This window comes from Mirounga leonina, unplaced genomic scaffold (genome assembly GCF_011800145.1).
Source record: "Mirounga leonina isolate KUSES-001 unplaced genomic scaffold, KU_Mleo_1.0 Mir_82, whole genome shotgun sequence".
Lineage (NCBI taxonomy): Eukaryota > Metazoa > Chordata > Mammalia > Carnivora > Phocidae > Mirounga > Mirounga leonina.
This window is the reverse complement of record NW_023270825.1, coordinates 42,903,749-42,915,660: the sequence shown is the minus strand read 5'-3', so window position 1 is coordinate 42,915,660 and position 11,912 is coordinate 42,903,749. Positions and strand designations below refer to the sequence as shown.

At 39.7% G+C, this 11,912-nt stretch overlaps 1 protein-coding gene across 4 annotated transcripts in view; it reads left to right on the top strand.

Moving 5' to 3' along the window:
• The window catches only part of KTN1 (kinectin 1), a 110,481-nt gene extending 106,919 nt beyond the window's left edge, over positions 1–3,562 (top strand). For all 4 annotated transcript variants that reach the window (XM_034992702.1, XM_034992700.1, XM_034992699.1 and 1 more), the window contains one exon: positions 3,077–3,562. In XM_034992702.1, coding sequence (XP_034848593.1) covers positions 3,077–3,081 — 5 coding nt within the window. In that variant the 3' untranslated portion in view covers positions 3,082–3,562. The remainder of the gene's footprint in view (positions 1–3,076) is intronic.
• The last annotated feature ends 8,350 nt before the right edge of the window (positions 3,563–11,912 follow it).

The following is an 11,912-nucleotide window of genomic DNA, read 5'->3' as shown; positions in this document are numbered from 1 at the left end:
GGATCATGACCTGAGCCGAAGGCAGTCGCTTAACCAACTGAGCCACCCAGGCGCCCCCACAGCCTGCTTTGTACCCTTTAAATGTTTATTACCCAGTTTTGAACTTCAGCCATCATTTTTGCTCGATATATTCTCCCTCTTGTGAATTATTCATTTATTTATTTATTTCCTTTTAGGGGGGTGGGATGGTGGGGAGAGAGAGCAAGAATCTTAAGCAGGCTCAATGCCCAGTGCAGAACCTGACACAGGGCTCCATCTCACAACCCTGAGATCACGACCTGAGCTGAATTCAAGAGTCTGACATTCAACCACCTGAGTCAACCAGGCACTCCTCTTGTGAATTCTTTTTTTTTTTTTTTTTAAAGATTTTATTTATTTATTCATGAGAGACAGAGAGAGAGACAGAGACAGAGGCAGAGGGAGAAGCAGGCTCCCCGTGGAGCAGGGAGCCCGATGTGGGACTCGATCCCAGGACCCTGGGATCATGACCTGAGCCGAAGGCAGACGCTTAACCGACTGAGCCACCCAGGCGTCCCTCTTGTGAATTCTTTTAAAACTAGCACTGTATTGGATGAGAAAAACAAAAAACAAAAAAAACCTACTACTGCCTAATGATTAAATTGAAAATATAGCTTGTTTAATCATCGAAATATAGGTAATAGGCTAATATATCTGATGTCAGGAAACTTACTTCTTTTTAGTATATACCACAAGTACATATGAATTGTTTAAAATAATGCTATACGTATTTGATAAGGGAAAAACAGTTTTTAAAAGGCAAAAATGGGATGATGATATGCAGTTATTTAGTGTTCTAAATCCTAATATTCATTACTTAGCATTTCTCTGAGCTGTAGGGGTATGTGTATTGATCTTATATCCTTAATTTGTAAGACCTTAACCTTTCTTTTCTTTTGGAAGTCTTCCTATTTCCTATCCCTCCACCCCCAAAAAAGAAGATTGTCACCTCTTCCCTTCCTTTGTATGAATTAAGATACTTTTTTTTTTTTAAGCTTTGGACTAACAACACTAGTACTTGATAGTATGCTTTTTTTTGTTCCCACATATCTATTTTTCCTTACGTTTCTTTCATATTTGCTTGTCTTCTAAGTTTTCAAACTGTATGTCTGACCATATCAGAAGATTTCATTACTCCAGCCCAAACGGGCTGCTATAACAAAAATGCCATAGACTGGGTGGCTTAAATAACCTTTATTTCTGACAGTCCGTGCATGGCAGAAGGGGCAAGGGAGCTCTCTGGGGTCCCTTTTAGAAGGACACTAGTCCCATTCATGATGGTGGGGTCTTTCAAAGGCCCCACTTCCAAATGCCATCACATTGGGGGGTTAGAATTTCAGTATATGAATTGGGGGGTGGGCACAAACATTCAGACCATAACACTCAGGTTCTCTTCCCTTGGAGCCAGTTTATGGAATCCTGTGGAGGGAAGAGATTTATTTTAACAGCACTTATGAGTATCCTGCTAAGGTTGAGCAGGCTTCTGACTTGTGGTCATTTGCTTAATCTTCACAACAACCCAGGGCATTGGGTAGGTAGGTGGTATTATTTGTTTTTTTATTCCATTTTACAACAGACCCACAGAGGTTCTATAGTTTGCCCAAGGTCATGCAACTAGTAACTGGGTGAGCTGGGATTTAAATTGTGGTGGTCTTTGCCCAATGCATACACTCTTAATCAGTACTTTTCTTCTCTAATTCAGGCATTCTGTGCCCTGACCTCTTTTTCTTGCTGCTTTTTTTCCCTCCTCATTCTGTCTAATCCTTTGTTGCCAGCCTCTTATAGTTTGTGTTTTCAATTCTGACTTTGTCCTAAAGTTGGTATTTTGTCAGTAGTGAGTTGGAGAGGCTCTTAATGTTATCCAGAAAAAATTGAGGTGAAGTTTTGTGTATGTGTTTTGTATGTATTTGCTCCCCTATTCCACGTGACCAATAGATTTTTTTACGATGTTGTTGTCTCGTTTCTGAAAGAAGGATGTTCTTTTATAGTGGTATTGAAGTATAAGGATTAGTGTTCCAGATAAAAACTAGCTTTTATTTCTACACTTTACACTTGGCTATCACGTAGCTCAGGCTTTCATTTTCGGTGGTGTGTTTACATAGCACTCAATAGCGTCCTGTACCAGTGGGCTGTGTACACTTTCTGATCCACTGTTAGTCTTGTTCTTAATTAGAGAACACGATAGCCAGTGATAACTTTGCTTTTTCACTTTCTCTTTCTTTTCCCCTTGACTTTTTATTTTGAAAAAGTTCACACACAAAGAAAAGTTGAAAGAATAGTGCAACACTCGCACATCCTTCACCTGCTTCATCTCTTTCCATGTATCTACGTATTTGGTTAATGTCAAACCGTTTGAAAGTGACTTTCAGATACGACATTTTATCCTTAAGCACTTGGGAATGCATCTCTGAAGAACAAAAGCATTCTCTTACAAATCCATAGAACCACTATCACATCTAAACAAAACCAGTAGTTACATAAAATTATCCATTATTAAACCCGTGTTCAAGTTCCCCAGGTATACCGCAAGTATTTTTTAGCTATTTTTCCCAAACCAGGATCCAGTCAGAATTTATATGTTGCATTTGGTTAAGTCTTTTTAGTCTCTCTAATGACTTTTGAAGTTTAATTTCTTATAGTCATTTTATCTGACTTGGAAAGCTTCCCATGACCTCAGAAAATTTCTGTCTGAAACTTTATTCATGGGGGAGAGTTGTAAATTTCAGTGCTACCCACTTTATTAGCTTTATATTTTCTTGAGAAGAACTAATAAAAATGGATTCCCAATGTTCTCATATTTTCTAATAGTATTTTTAAATCCTCACATTATTCTGTTTGGTTTGAGGTTTTCACTCATATTTTTAAATCCACCTCAAAAGCTTCTGAATCCTATGATTTCTCTCGTTTTTGATTACCATTAGTATAATTGCCTTGATCCTAGTTGAAAGAGCCATGCTAGATCAAATAGAATATGTATTTTTGGTGTTTGACAAATGTCTTCTGATTGCCTTTTGTTTCTTGTTTTAAAATGAATTTCTTTCTTTCTGATCTTTTACAGAGTGAAGTAACTGGGAAACTGTTCATTCAAGGATAACAGAAGGCATTGTATTATATTTTGCCAAATTAAAGCCTTATTTATGTTTTCACCCTTTCTACTTTGTCAGAAACACTGAACAGAGTTTTGTCTTTTCTAATCCTTGTTAGACTACTGATTTAAAGAGAAAAAAAAAGCCAACTCTGTAGACACCTTCAGAGTTTAGTTTTATAATAAAAACTGTTTGAATAATTAGACCTTTACATTCCTGAAGATAAAATAAACATGTAATCTTTTATCTTATTTTGCTCAATAAAATTGTTCAGAAGATCAAAAGTGGGTAAAGACAATATAAAATTTAACATTTTAATACTGATGTTGTACACTGTTTTACTTAACATTTTGGGGAGTAACTGCCTCTGACTTCAAGAAAACACTTTTTTGTTGCTAATGTAATCCGTTTTTTGTAATGGCGTCAGCAAATAAAGGGATGCTTATTATTCAAACTTGCTCTAATTTTCATTGTGCTTTAACAGATCTCATTAGTCGTATAGAGCAACATAATTTAGAACAGTTATTAATTGCAACTCTTGGACAAGATAAGATAGGTATTGTTGCTCATGCGACTTCTGTAAGGGGAGTTCTGGGTCTTCTGCGTGGCTCCGTGTGGTGTGAACTTTGTCCAGCAGTGCTGTGTGCCACAGAAAGGAGGAGGCAAGAATTTAGCATTCAGACCCACTGCTCCAGCTTCAGGTGGAAGAGCTCTGCTTTTACACTTACTGTTCATAACCAATGATAGGGGACTTTTTAGTGTCCTTGTCAGGCACTGTGTTACACAGCACGTTATTTTTTTGTTGAAGAAAGTTTTTTTCTTCATTTTATTTTATTTTTAGTTTTTTAGTTTTATTTTACTATGTTATGTTAATCACCATACATTGCATCATTAGTTTTTATTTTTTTATTTTATTTATTTATTTATTTATTTTTATCCCCTTACATTACATCATTAGTTCTAGATGAAGTGTTCCATGATTCATTGTTTGTGCATAACACCCAGTGCTCCATGCAGAATGTGCCCTCCTCAATACCCACCACCAGGCTAACCCATCCTCCCACCCCCCTCCCCTCTAGAACCCTCAGTTTGTTTCTCAGAGTCCATCGTCTCTCATGGTTCGTCCACCCCTCCGATTTACCCCGCTTCATTCTTCCCCTCCCGCTACCTTCTTCTTCTTCTTTTTTTTTTCTTAACATATATTGCATTAGTTGTTTCAGAGGTACAGATCTGAGATTCAACAGTCTTGCACAATTCACAAGGCTTACCAGAGCACATACCCTCCCCAGTATCTATCACCCAGTCACCCCATCCCTCCCACCCCACCCCCCACTCCCAACAACACTCAGTTTGTTTCCTGCGATTAAGAATTCCTCATATCAGTGAGATCATATGATACATGTCTTTCTCTGTTTGACTTATTTCACTCAGCATAATCCCCTCCAGTTCCATCCACGTCGTTGCAAATGGCAAGATCTCATTCCTTTTGCATCATTAGTTTTTGATGTAGTGTTCCATGATTCATTGTTTGCGTGTCACCAGCGCTCCATGCAGAACGTGCCCTCTTTAATACCCATCACCAGGCTAACCCATCCTCCCACCCCCCTCCCCTCTAGAACCCTCAGTTTGTTTCTCAGAGTCCATAGTCTCTCATGGTTCGTCTCCCCCTCCAATTTCCCCCCCTTCATTTTTCCCTTCCTACTATCTAATTCTTTTTTTTTTTTTTTAAACATATAATGTATTATTTGTTTCAGGGGTACAGGTCTGTGATTCATCAGTCTTATCCAATTCACAGCGCTCACCATAGCACATACCCTCCCCAATGTTTATTACCCAGCCACCCCATCCCTCCCACCCCCCACCACTCTAGCAACCCTCAGATTGTTTCCTGAGATTAAGAATTCCTTTTAATTAAATAATTTGATGCAAGCACTGAACCTTGCAGATGCTAACTAACCGCTGAAAGCTATCTTGTGCCATTGAGAGTAAAAGTGCCTGTGAGGCCATAGTGTGGTCTCCTTGCTATTTCAGTAATGCTTCTGCTTAAAATAGCTCTTTTCTCTTGGATATCAGTCCTGGCTTGCTTCTTCACCATCTTGAAATCTGTTTGAATGTCCCCTTTCTCATCAGGTCTTTCTTGACCATCCAGTATCCCCCTCTGCCTCCCTATCCACCTACCTATTTTTGTTATAATGTCTATAGCCTCCAGTATATACTTGGTCATACCTTTTCCTCCCACCAGAAAGTAGCTCCATGAGGGCAGGAATCCTCTCCTCTATTCTTTGCTTTTTCCCCAGCCCTGAGCAAGTGCCTGACACTTGTGCTCAGGTACTGAAATGAATGAATGGATAAAATTCATTTTTGTAGTTTGAGAATTATCTGAAGTGTGGTGCCTTTTCATATCATCCCGTGTACACCAGATAGTATTTCTTTCTTTCTTTATTATTTTTTAAAGATTTTATTTATTTGACAGAGAGAGACAGTGAGAGCGGGAACACAAGCAGGGGGAGTGGGAGAGGGAGAAGCAGGTTTCCCGCGGAGTAGGGAGCCCGACGCGGGGCTCGATCCCAGGACCCCGGGATCATGACCTGAGCCGAAGGCAGACGCTTAACCTGAGCCACCCAGGCGCCCCCACCAGATAGTATTTCTAAAGTATGTAGAGATAAACTGAAGAGGCTGCTCATGGACAGTGAGGACTGGCTGAGGATTTGCACTACCCCAGGCCTTGCTGCTTTCAGCAAACCACTGGAAAACTGATCTGAAGGCCAGATACCATATCATCATTATCATCATCATCATCTCTCAATTTTTTTCCTTGACTATTGTCTATAAAGATACCCATGTCTCTGCCATCTTAAAAAAGCAAACCGAAATCCCACCTTTCTTTTGCCATTCTCTTTCATAGCTTAGTTCCTCAGAAGAAATGTGTAATCGTATTATTTTTCAACCTCTTCGTATGTTTGAATTTTCAAAAAATTAAAATAATTTTTAAATAAGTTAAGGATTCAGTCCCATCTCTTATTGTGTCCCCTCCCTCAACATCCCAACCAAATACACATTCATCTTCTTGCTTCTGATGTGGCAGGGAGTTCACAACATGGCCTATTCCAATTTGGGACCGTTTTATAATTGTCTCTTCCATCCTCAACTGTCCACCTTTCCCCAGTGTGTTATAAGCAGATCGCTGAGAGAGGAAAGGAGCATCCAGAGAGAGTCCTGTGTCCTCTGTCTCTAGTACTACGCCACTACTGGAGCCAGTTGAGGTGGGAAGCCCTAAGAAAATTACTCAGGTGGAGGAGAACCAACAGGAAGGGGAGAATGACCAATGCACAATGTTCACAAAGTCATGCATGTGTTGTAGCAAGATCTATTCTAATGGATTTCAGCGTAACAGTGCCAAACGCTCACTGATGGGGTTTCAGACTCCATGTGGCAATTAATCTGTAATTACAACATGTTGAGTTTTGCTCTTGTGTCTGAGAATATCCACAGTGGTCTGAAATGGATGCTGCTCTGTTTTCCAATGATGTATCTGTGTACAGGGGCCAGATTTTCTTCATACACTTCAACCCAGACAGCACACGACAGCAGATTGCACGCAGAAGCAGGTGGCTTCCATTAGGCCAGATAGTAAAGAAATTTGCAAACATGTAAAGTAATGCCAGTTTTCTCACTACATCCTTTTGGTTGGTTTTATTTTGGAAAATGAAGTTACATTATCATGAAAACATGTTCATTATGTTATTTTAAGAAATGAACATTTAAAATTTTTCTTGGTTTCAATTTCTACTGCACTGAATATTATAGAAATAACAAAAAAGCTTTTGAAAGTGTAAAGGATTTCTGAGACCAAAAATTTTAGAGCTGCTGCTCTTAGCGTGTTGTTTTTTTCCCCCAACGCTGGGCAACTCTGTAAGCACTTTCTTACTATATTTTGTTTTATATTTAATTCCTTTATTAATTAAAAATGATAAAAACATTTTCAGTCTTTTTATTTTGTTGCACTTTGCCAACTTCTTGTTCCTAAAATTTATTTTCAATTCTTGTTTTCTAACTCATTTTAGACTGTAAGTTCTCTGTACTTCTTTGCATCCCACAGATTTTGATATGTGGGGATTTTGTTGTCTTTCAGTTCTTAATTTTTAAAAATCGTATTTTAAACATACAGAAAATCATGGAAAATAATGGGAAAAAACCTATGTATCCTCTCAATATCAAATATTAACCTTTTGTCCTACTTGAGGTTTTTTTAAATAAAACATAAGGAACAGTTTAAATAGCTTGTGTACCCCTCCTTGGTCCCATTTCCCTCCCTCTCCAGAGGTAGCCACTGCACCAAAGGGGATGCTTATCATTTAATTTCATGGTGTTATGCAATTAACATATATAAGTGTATCCAGAAATAATATGAATTTCACGTTTTTGAACTTTATAATCATTCTATTTGATTTGCTCAATATTAGCTTTAAAATTTATACATGGAGATTTTCTTCATTTTTAACTATGGATATGCCACAAGTTACTTGGTATATTCCTCTAAGAGACAATTAATGAAAATTTTATGTAAATTTATTTTTATTTCCTTTAAGAGATTATTGGAGTGTGTATTTTTCACATCATGGATTTCTTTTTTTCTTTTGAGAGAGAGAAAGCAAGGAGGGGCAGAGGGGGAGAGAGAATCTCAAGCAGGCTCCGTGCCCATGCAGAGCCCAATGTGGGGCTTGACCTCACGACCCCGAGATCACGATCTGACCAGAAATCAAGAGTCAAGGATGCTTAACTGACTGAGCCATCCAGGTGGCCAACATCATGGATTTTTTAAGTATTGTTTCCTAATACTGCATTTGGTCTGTGAGTATGACTTGTATGACACCAATTTCCTGAATTTGTGGAAACGTTAGAAGAAAGAAATTAAAAACAAAAACAAAAAGTCATTTAGCTTTAGTTTAGAATAAAAGAGGATTTATCAGCAAGAATGCTAAGCTTTGGCAGGAAATGATTTCATTAAATGAAGTAATTCGAAATCTCAAATTACTTTACCAGGCTAGTTCTTATCCTCTTCAGTTAGAAAATGAGAAAGAATTGGGTAATATTTATTTTCTGGTGATCTCAGGAACACAGGAAACAGTCAAAGAGGTGGGTAAGGTCTTATTTACCTTTATGCATTCTCTTGCTATGAAGAATCAAGAAGTCATGAGTTTTTGAATTAAGAGCAGGTTCTTTCTGAGCTATTCAGTACAGAGTTCTTGGGATTTCATTCATTGCCAAAATACAGAGTTTCTGTTTATTCATTTCAAAATATCTAAAACATGGTATTGTATTCCATAGATAATAGTTGTAGGAAATGGAAATTCGTTCTTACTTACGTTGATGGATTGTGTTGATAACCATATGGTTGATAACCATATCTCCATATCTAAATTGTGCAGGCTTTTCAGCCCTGGGCATCTAGTTTTTCTCCTTGCTAGCTGTGCAAGTAATAAAACAATATGGCTCTAGTAAATTCCAACAAATGCAATAGTGAATTTTCTTCCAGTTCCTTGGTTGCCAGTGGTCAATATTTTTAAATATTCCAAGCAAGTGAAGAGAATGGATATTTTCTTTCTTTCTTTTTTTTTTTAAGATTTTATTTATTTATTAGACAGAGACACAGCGAGAACACAAGCAGGGGGAGTGGGAGAGGGAGAAGCAGACTCCCCGCTGAGCAGGGAGCCCGACGTGGGGCTTGATCCCAGGACCCTGGGATCACGACCTGAGCTGAAGGTAGACGCTTAACAACTGAGCCACTCAGGCGCCCCAGAGAATGGATATTTTCTATTTGTTAAATTCAAATTGTTGATTGATACATTCCTACCATGTTTCTAGTTTATTAGGTCTGAGATGGGCTCAAGAATTTGCAGTTTGGAATGAATTTCAAGTGATGCTGATGTGGGTTTGGTGACCACACTTGGAAATCATGCATTATGGTTTTTAATTTTCTTTTGCAGTTTCTTGTCAAAAGAGTTCTTGTTTTTTAACACTGCTAAATATTATTATTTTTATATCCTTTCTATAATTTCTACAAATTTGGGGAGGTGGAGAGAGATTGCAGCATGTCAGCCTACTACATTGAAAACAGAATTCTCCCAAAACTTAAAAACGATGTAAAGTGATAATTGGTGGTTTTCTTGGTGTTTCTTGATATTTCCAGGTTATGCCACACAAGGAGTATTTTTTTGAAAAGTTTATCTGGTGAATTTCTCTATCCCCACTACTCCAAACCTGAATGTGCATGAATGTTATTCTTCATATTGACTGTTAGGATTTTTCTCTCCTTAAAGGAAGAATCAGTTGGAATAAAGATTTAGACCTTGACTCCTGTAGAGTTGATTATGGCTCTATAATAAATTACCACAAACTTAGAGGCTTCAAACAATACAAACTTAACTGTCTTACAGTACTGGAGGCTAGAAGCACCAAATCAATTTCAGTGGACGAAAGGTGTCAGCAGGGTTGGTTCCTTCTGGAGGCTGTCGAGGAGAATCTGTTCCCTTGCCTTTTCTGGCTTCTGGGGGCCTCCTGCATTCCTTGGCTGGTGAGCAGCCCTTGCTTTTATCATTCCAACACTTGCTTCTCTTGTCACATCTAATTCCTCCTTTGGTCTTCTTGCCTTCCTCCTATGGGGCCCCTTGTGAGTATATTGAAGGCCCACCTGGATAATCCAGGATCATCTTCCCATCTCAAAATCCTAATCCCAACTGCAGGCGCCCCTTGCCATGTAATATCACATAGTCACAGGTTCTGGGGATTAGGATGTGGCTGTCTTGGGGGGAGGGGCATTATTCAAATGACTGCAACTCCAAAGACTTCATCTCTTCCACACCTATGACCAAACCTTGAACCTTGTAATTATTCTCCAGTATCCTATCCTCTGATACAATCCCAAATCATTCTAGATCTCTTGGCCTCTAAATGCCACTGTTTCTGTTCATTTGCCCTTAGGGAGGCCTTAGCCCCTTGACAACATTTGAAAAAAAGTTGCAATGCCTATTGACTTTATCCCTTTCTCTATGGTCCATCATCTCTCCAGTTCTTTTGTGATAAACTAAGTTCCATTACCCCTGTCCCTCACACACGCCTAGCAAAGAGCTCCAAATCTGAAAAAAGTGGAAGCAAATGTGTGAAGTGGTGAGATTCCGAAATCTGCAGGACTGAAAATGGAAGATGGGGGAAATGGTGCTACTGCTTTTAATTTCCATGTCCACTCTGATGTCATAAAAGGGTTCAGAGTTAGCAACAAGTTAAGAGGATTTTTCAGAGATTGCTGTACTTGTGCTGTGAGTCACACCTCCACCAAGGGTAGAAATAGATGGTGGGCGGAGGGGCTCCTTCATTTTCAGTCAAGAGGGAAGGCTTTCAATGGGCCTGTCTATAGAGTTTGTAATGCATCCTCTGCATTTGTAAAAGAGTGGACTGGGGAATGGACTCCTGGAAAATCTAAAGGCCAAAAGGTGGTTGCGTTGATGACAGGTTAGAGGAGAGGTGGTTACGCTGAATGGCTCGCATTACCCACATTTTTCAGAATGAAAGATTTATGTGGATAACTGCGATGGGCCAGACAGGAGGCACAGGAGGGAGAGAGCCAGTGGATTCTGTCCAGAAAGTCTTGGATTCTGTCCAGAGGGACCATCGGAAGGAGGAAAAGACCTCAGCAGACAAAAGCTAAAGGTACCACCAGCTGCCTACGAGTTGAGGAAGAAGTAAGCAGCAAGTTGGAATAGAGATGCTCTTGCCCTCAATGCAAGTGCAGGTGAGAGATCTCCATGGCTGGGAATGCAGGATCAGGTTGATGGAGTCACACGAAAGACCTCACATCCCAGATTCAGTGCTTGGAGGAGAGCTGTGCAGAAGCATACTGGGTGGGCAAGAAATCATCTTAGTTTAGCCACTGGGGCTTCTTTGTTCCCACAGCATGTTACAGCCTCATAGCATGGTCCCACATACAGCACAGCTATTTACCCCTGAGTTGTGGTGGGGAAAGTGAGATGCCATGTGTGCAGTGCTCTGGGTGATGTTAATCTTTCTCCCTCCCATGGTGAACTAGATCAGCCTCATATAGTAAACACTTGCAAGGGGCTGGCACATGCACTGAGGTGTGTCTGAGGCAGGGGAACTGGGTCCTTGTTGCCTGGAAAGCAATTTAGATCCTTTGAGCACCACCTCTCAGCCTTATTGGTTTGTTTTATTCTAATTTTGGTTCCGGTGTTAGGATTTTCTACAAATCTCAACAGGAGGTAGCTTCTTGGTATTGGACCATATCAAGTTTAAGCCATTCCTTCTTGGCTTCACTTCTCAGGTGTTTTTTTTTTTGTTTGCTTGTTTGCTTTTTGGCTAGGAATAAAGGCACTTCCTGTGAATATGGGTATGCTACAATATGTTTATGGCAGATGTGTGACTTTTATTCATTCAACAAGTTTTTATTCTAAGTCTTCTAGAAGGTCTGGGGCTGGGACACAGCAGAGAACAAGAGATTTGGTGGTGTCTTCACAGAGCTCAAGGGGCCCCACAGGGTTACAAATCATGGAAACTCCTGTGGGAGGTCCACTGAGCCAAGTCAGGGATGGCTCTCAGGAGAACATAACATCTAAACTAAGGGCTGAAGTGGGAGGCACAGGCAAAGAAGGGAATGTAGAGTGGGGGGTGGCAGAGTGGGAGGAGAGGCTGAAGCAGGAGGTACAGGAGATGGTGACGGATAATGTTAGGTGTGTTTCCACCTTCATCTAAGTAATTCTGTCCTGTTGTTGAGCAGGTACATGATAATGATGATAA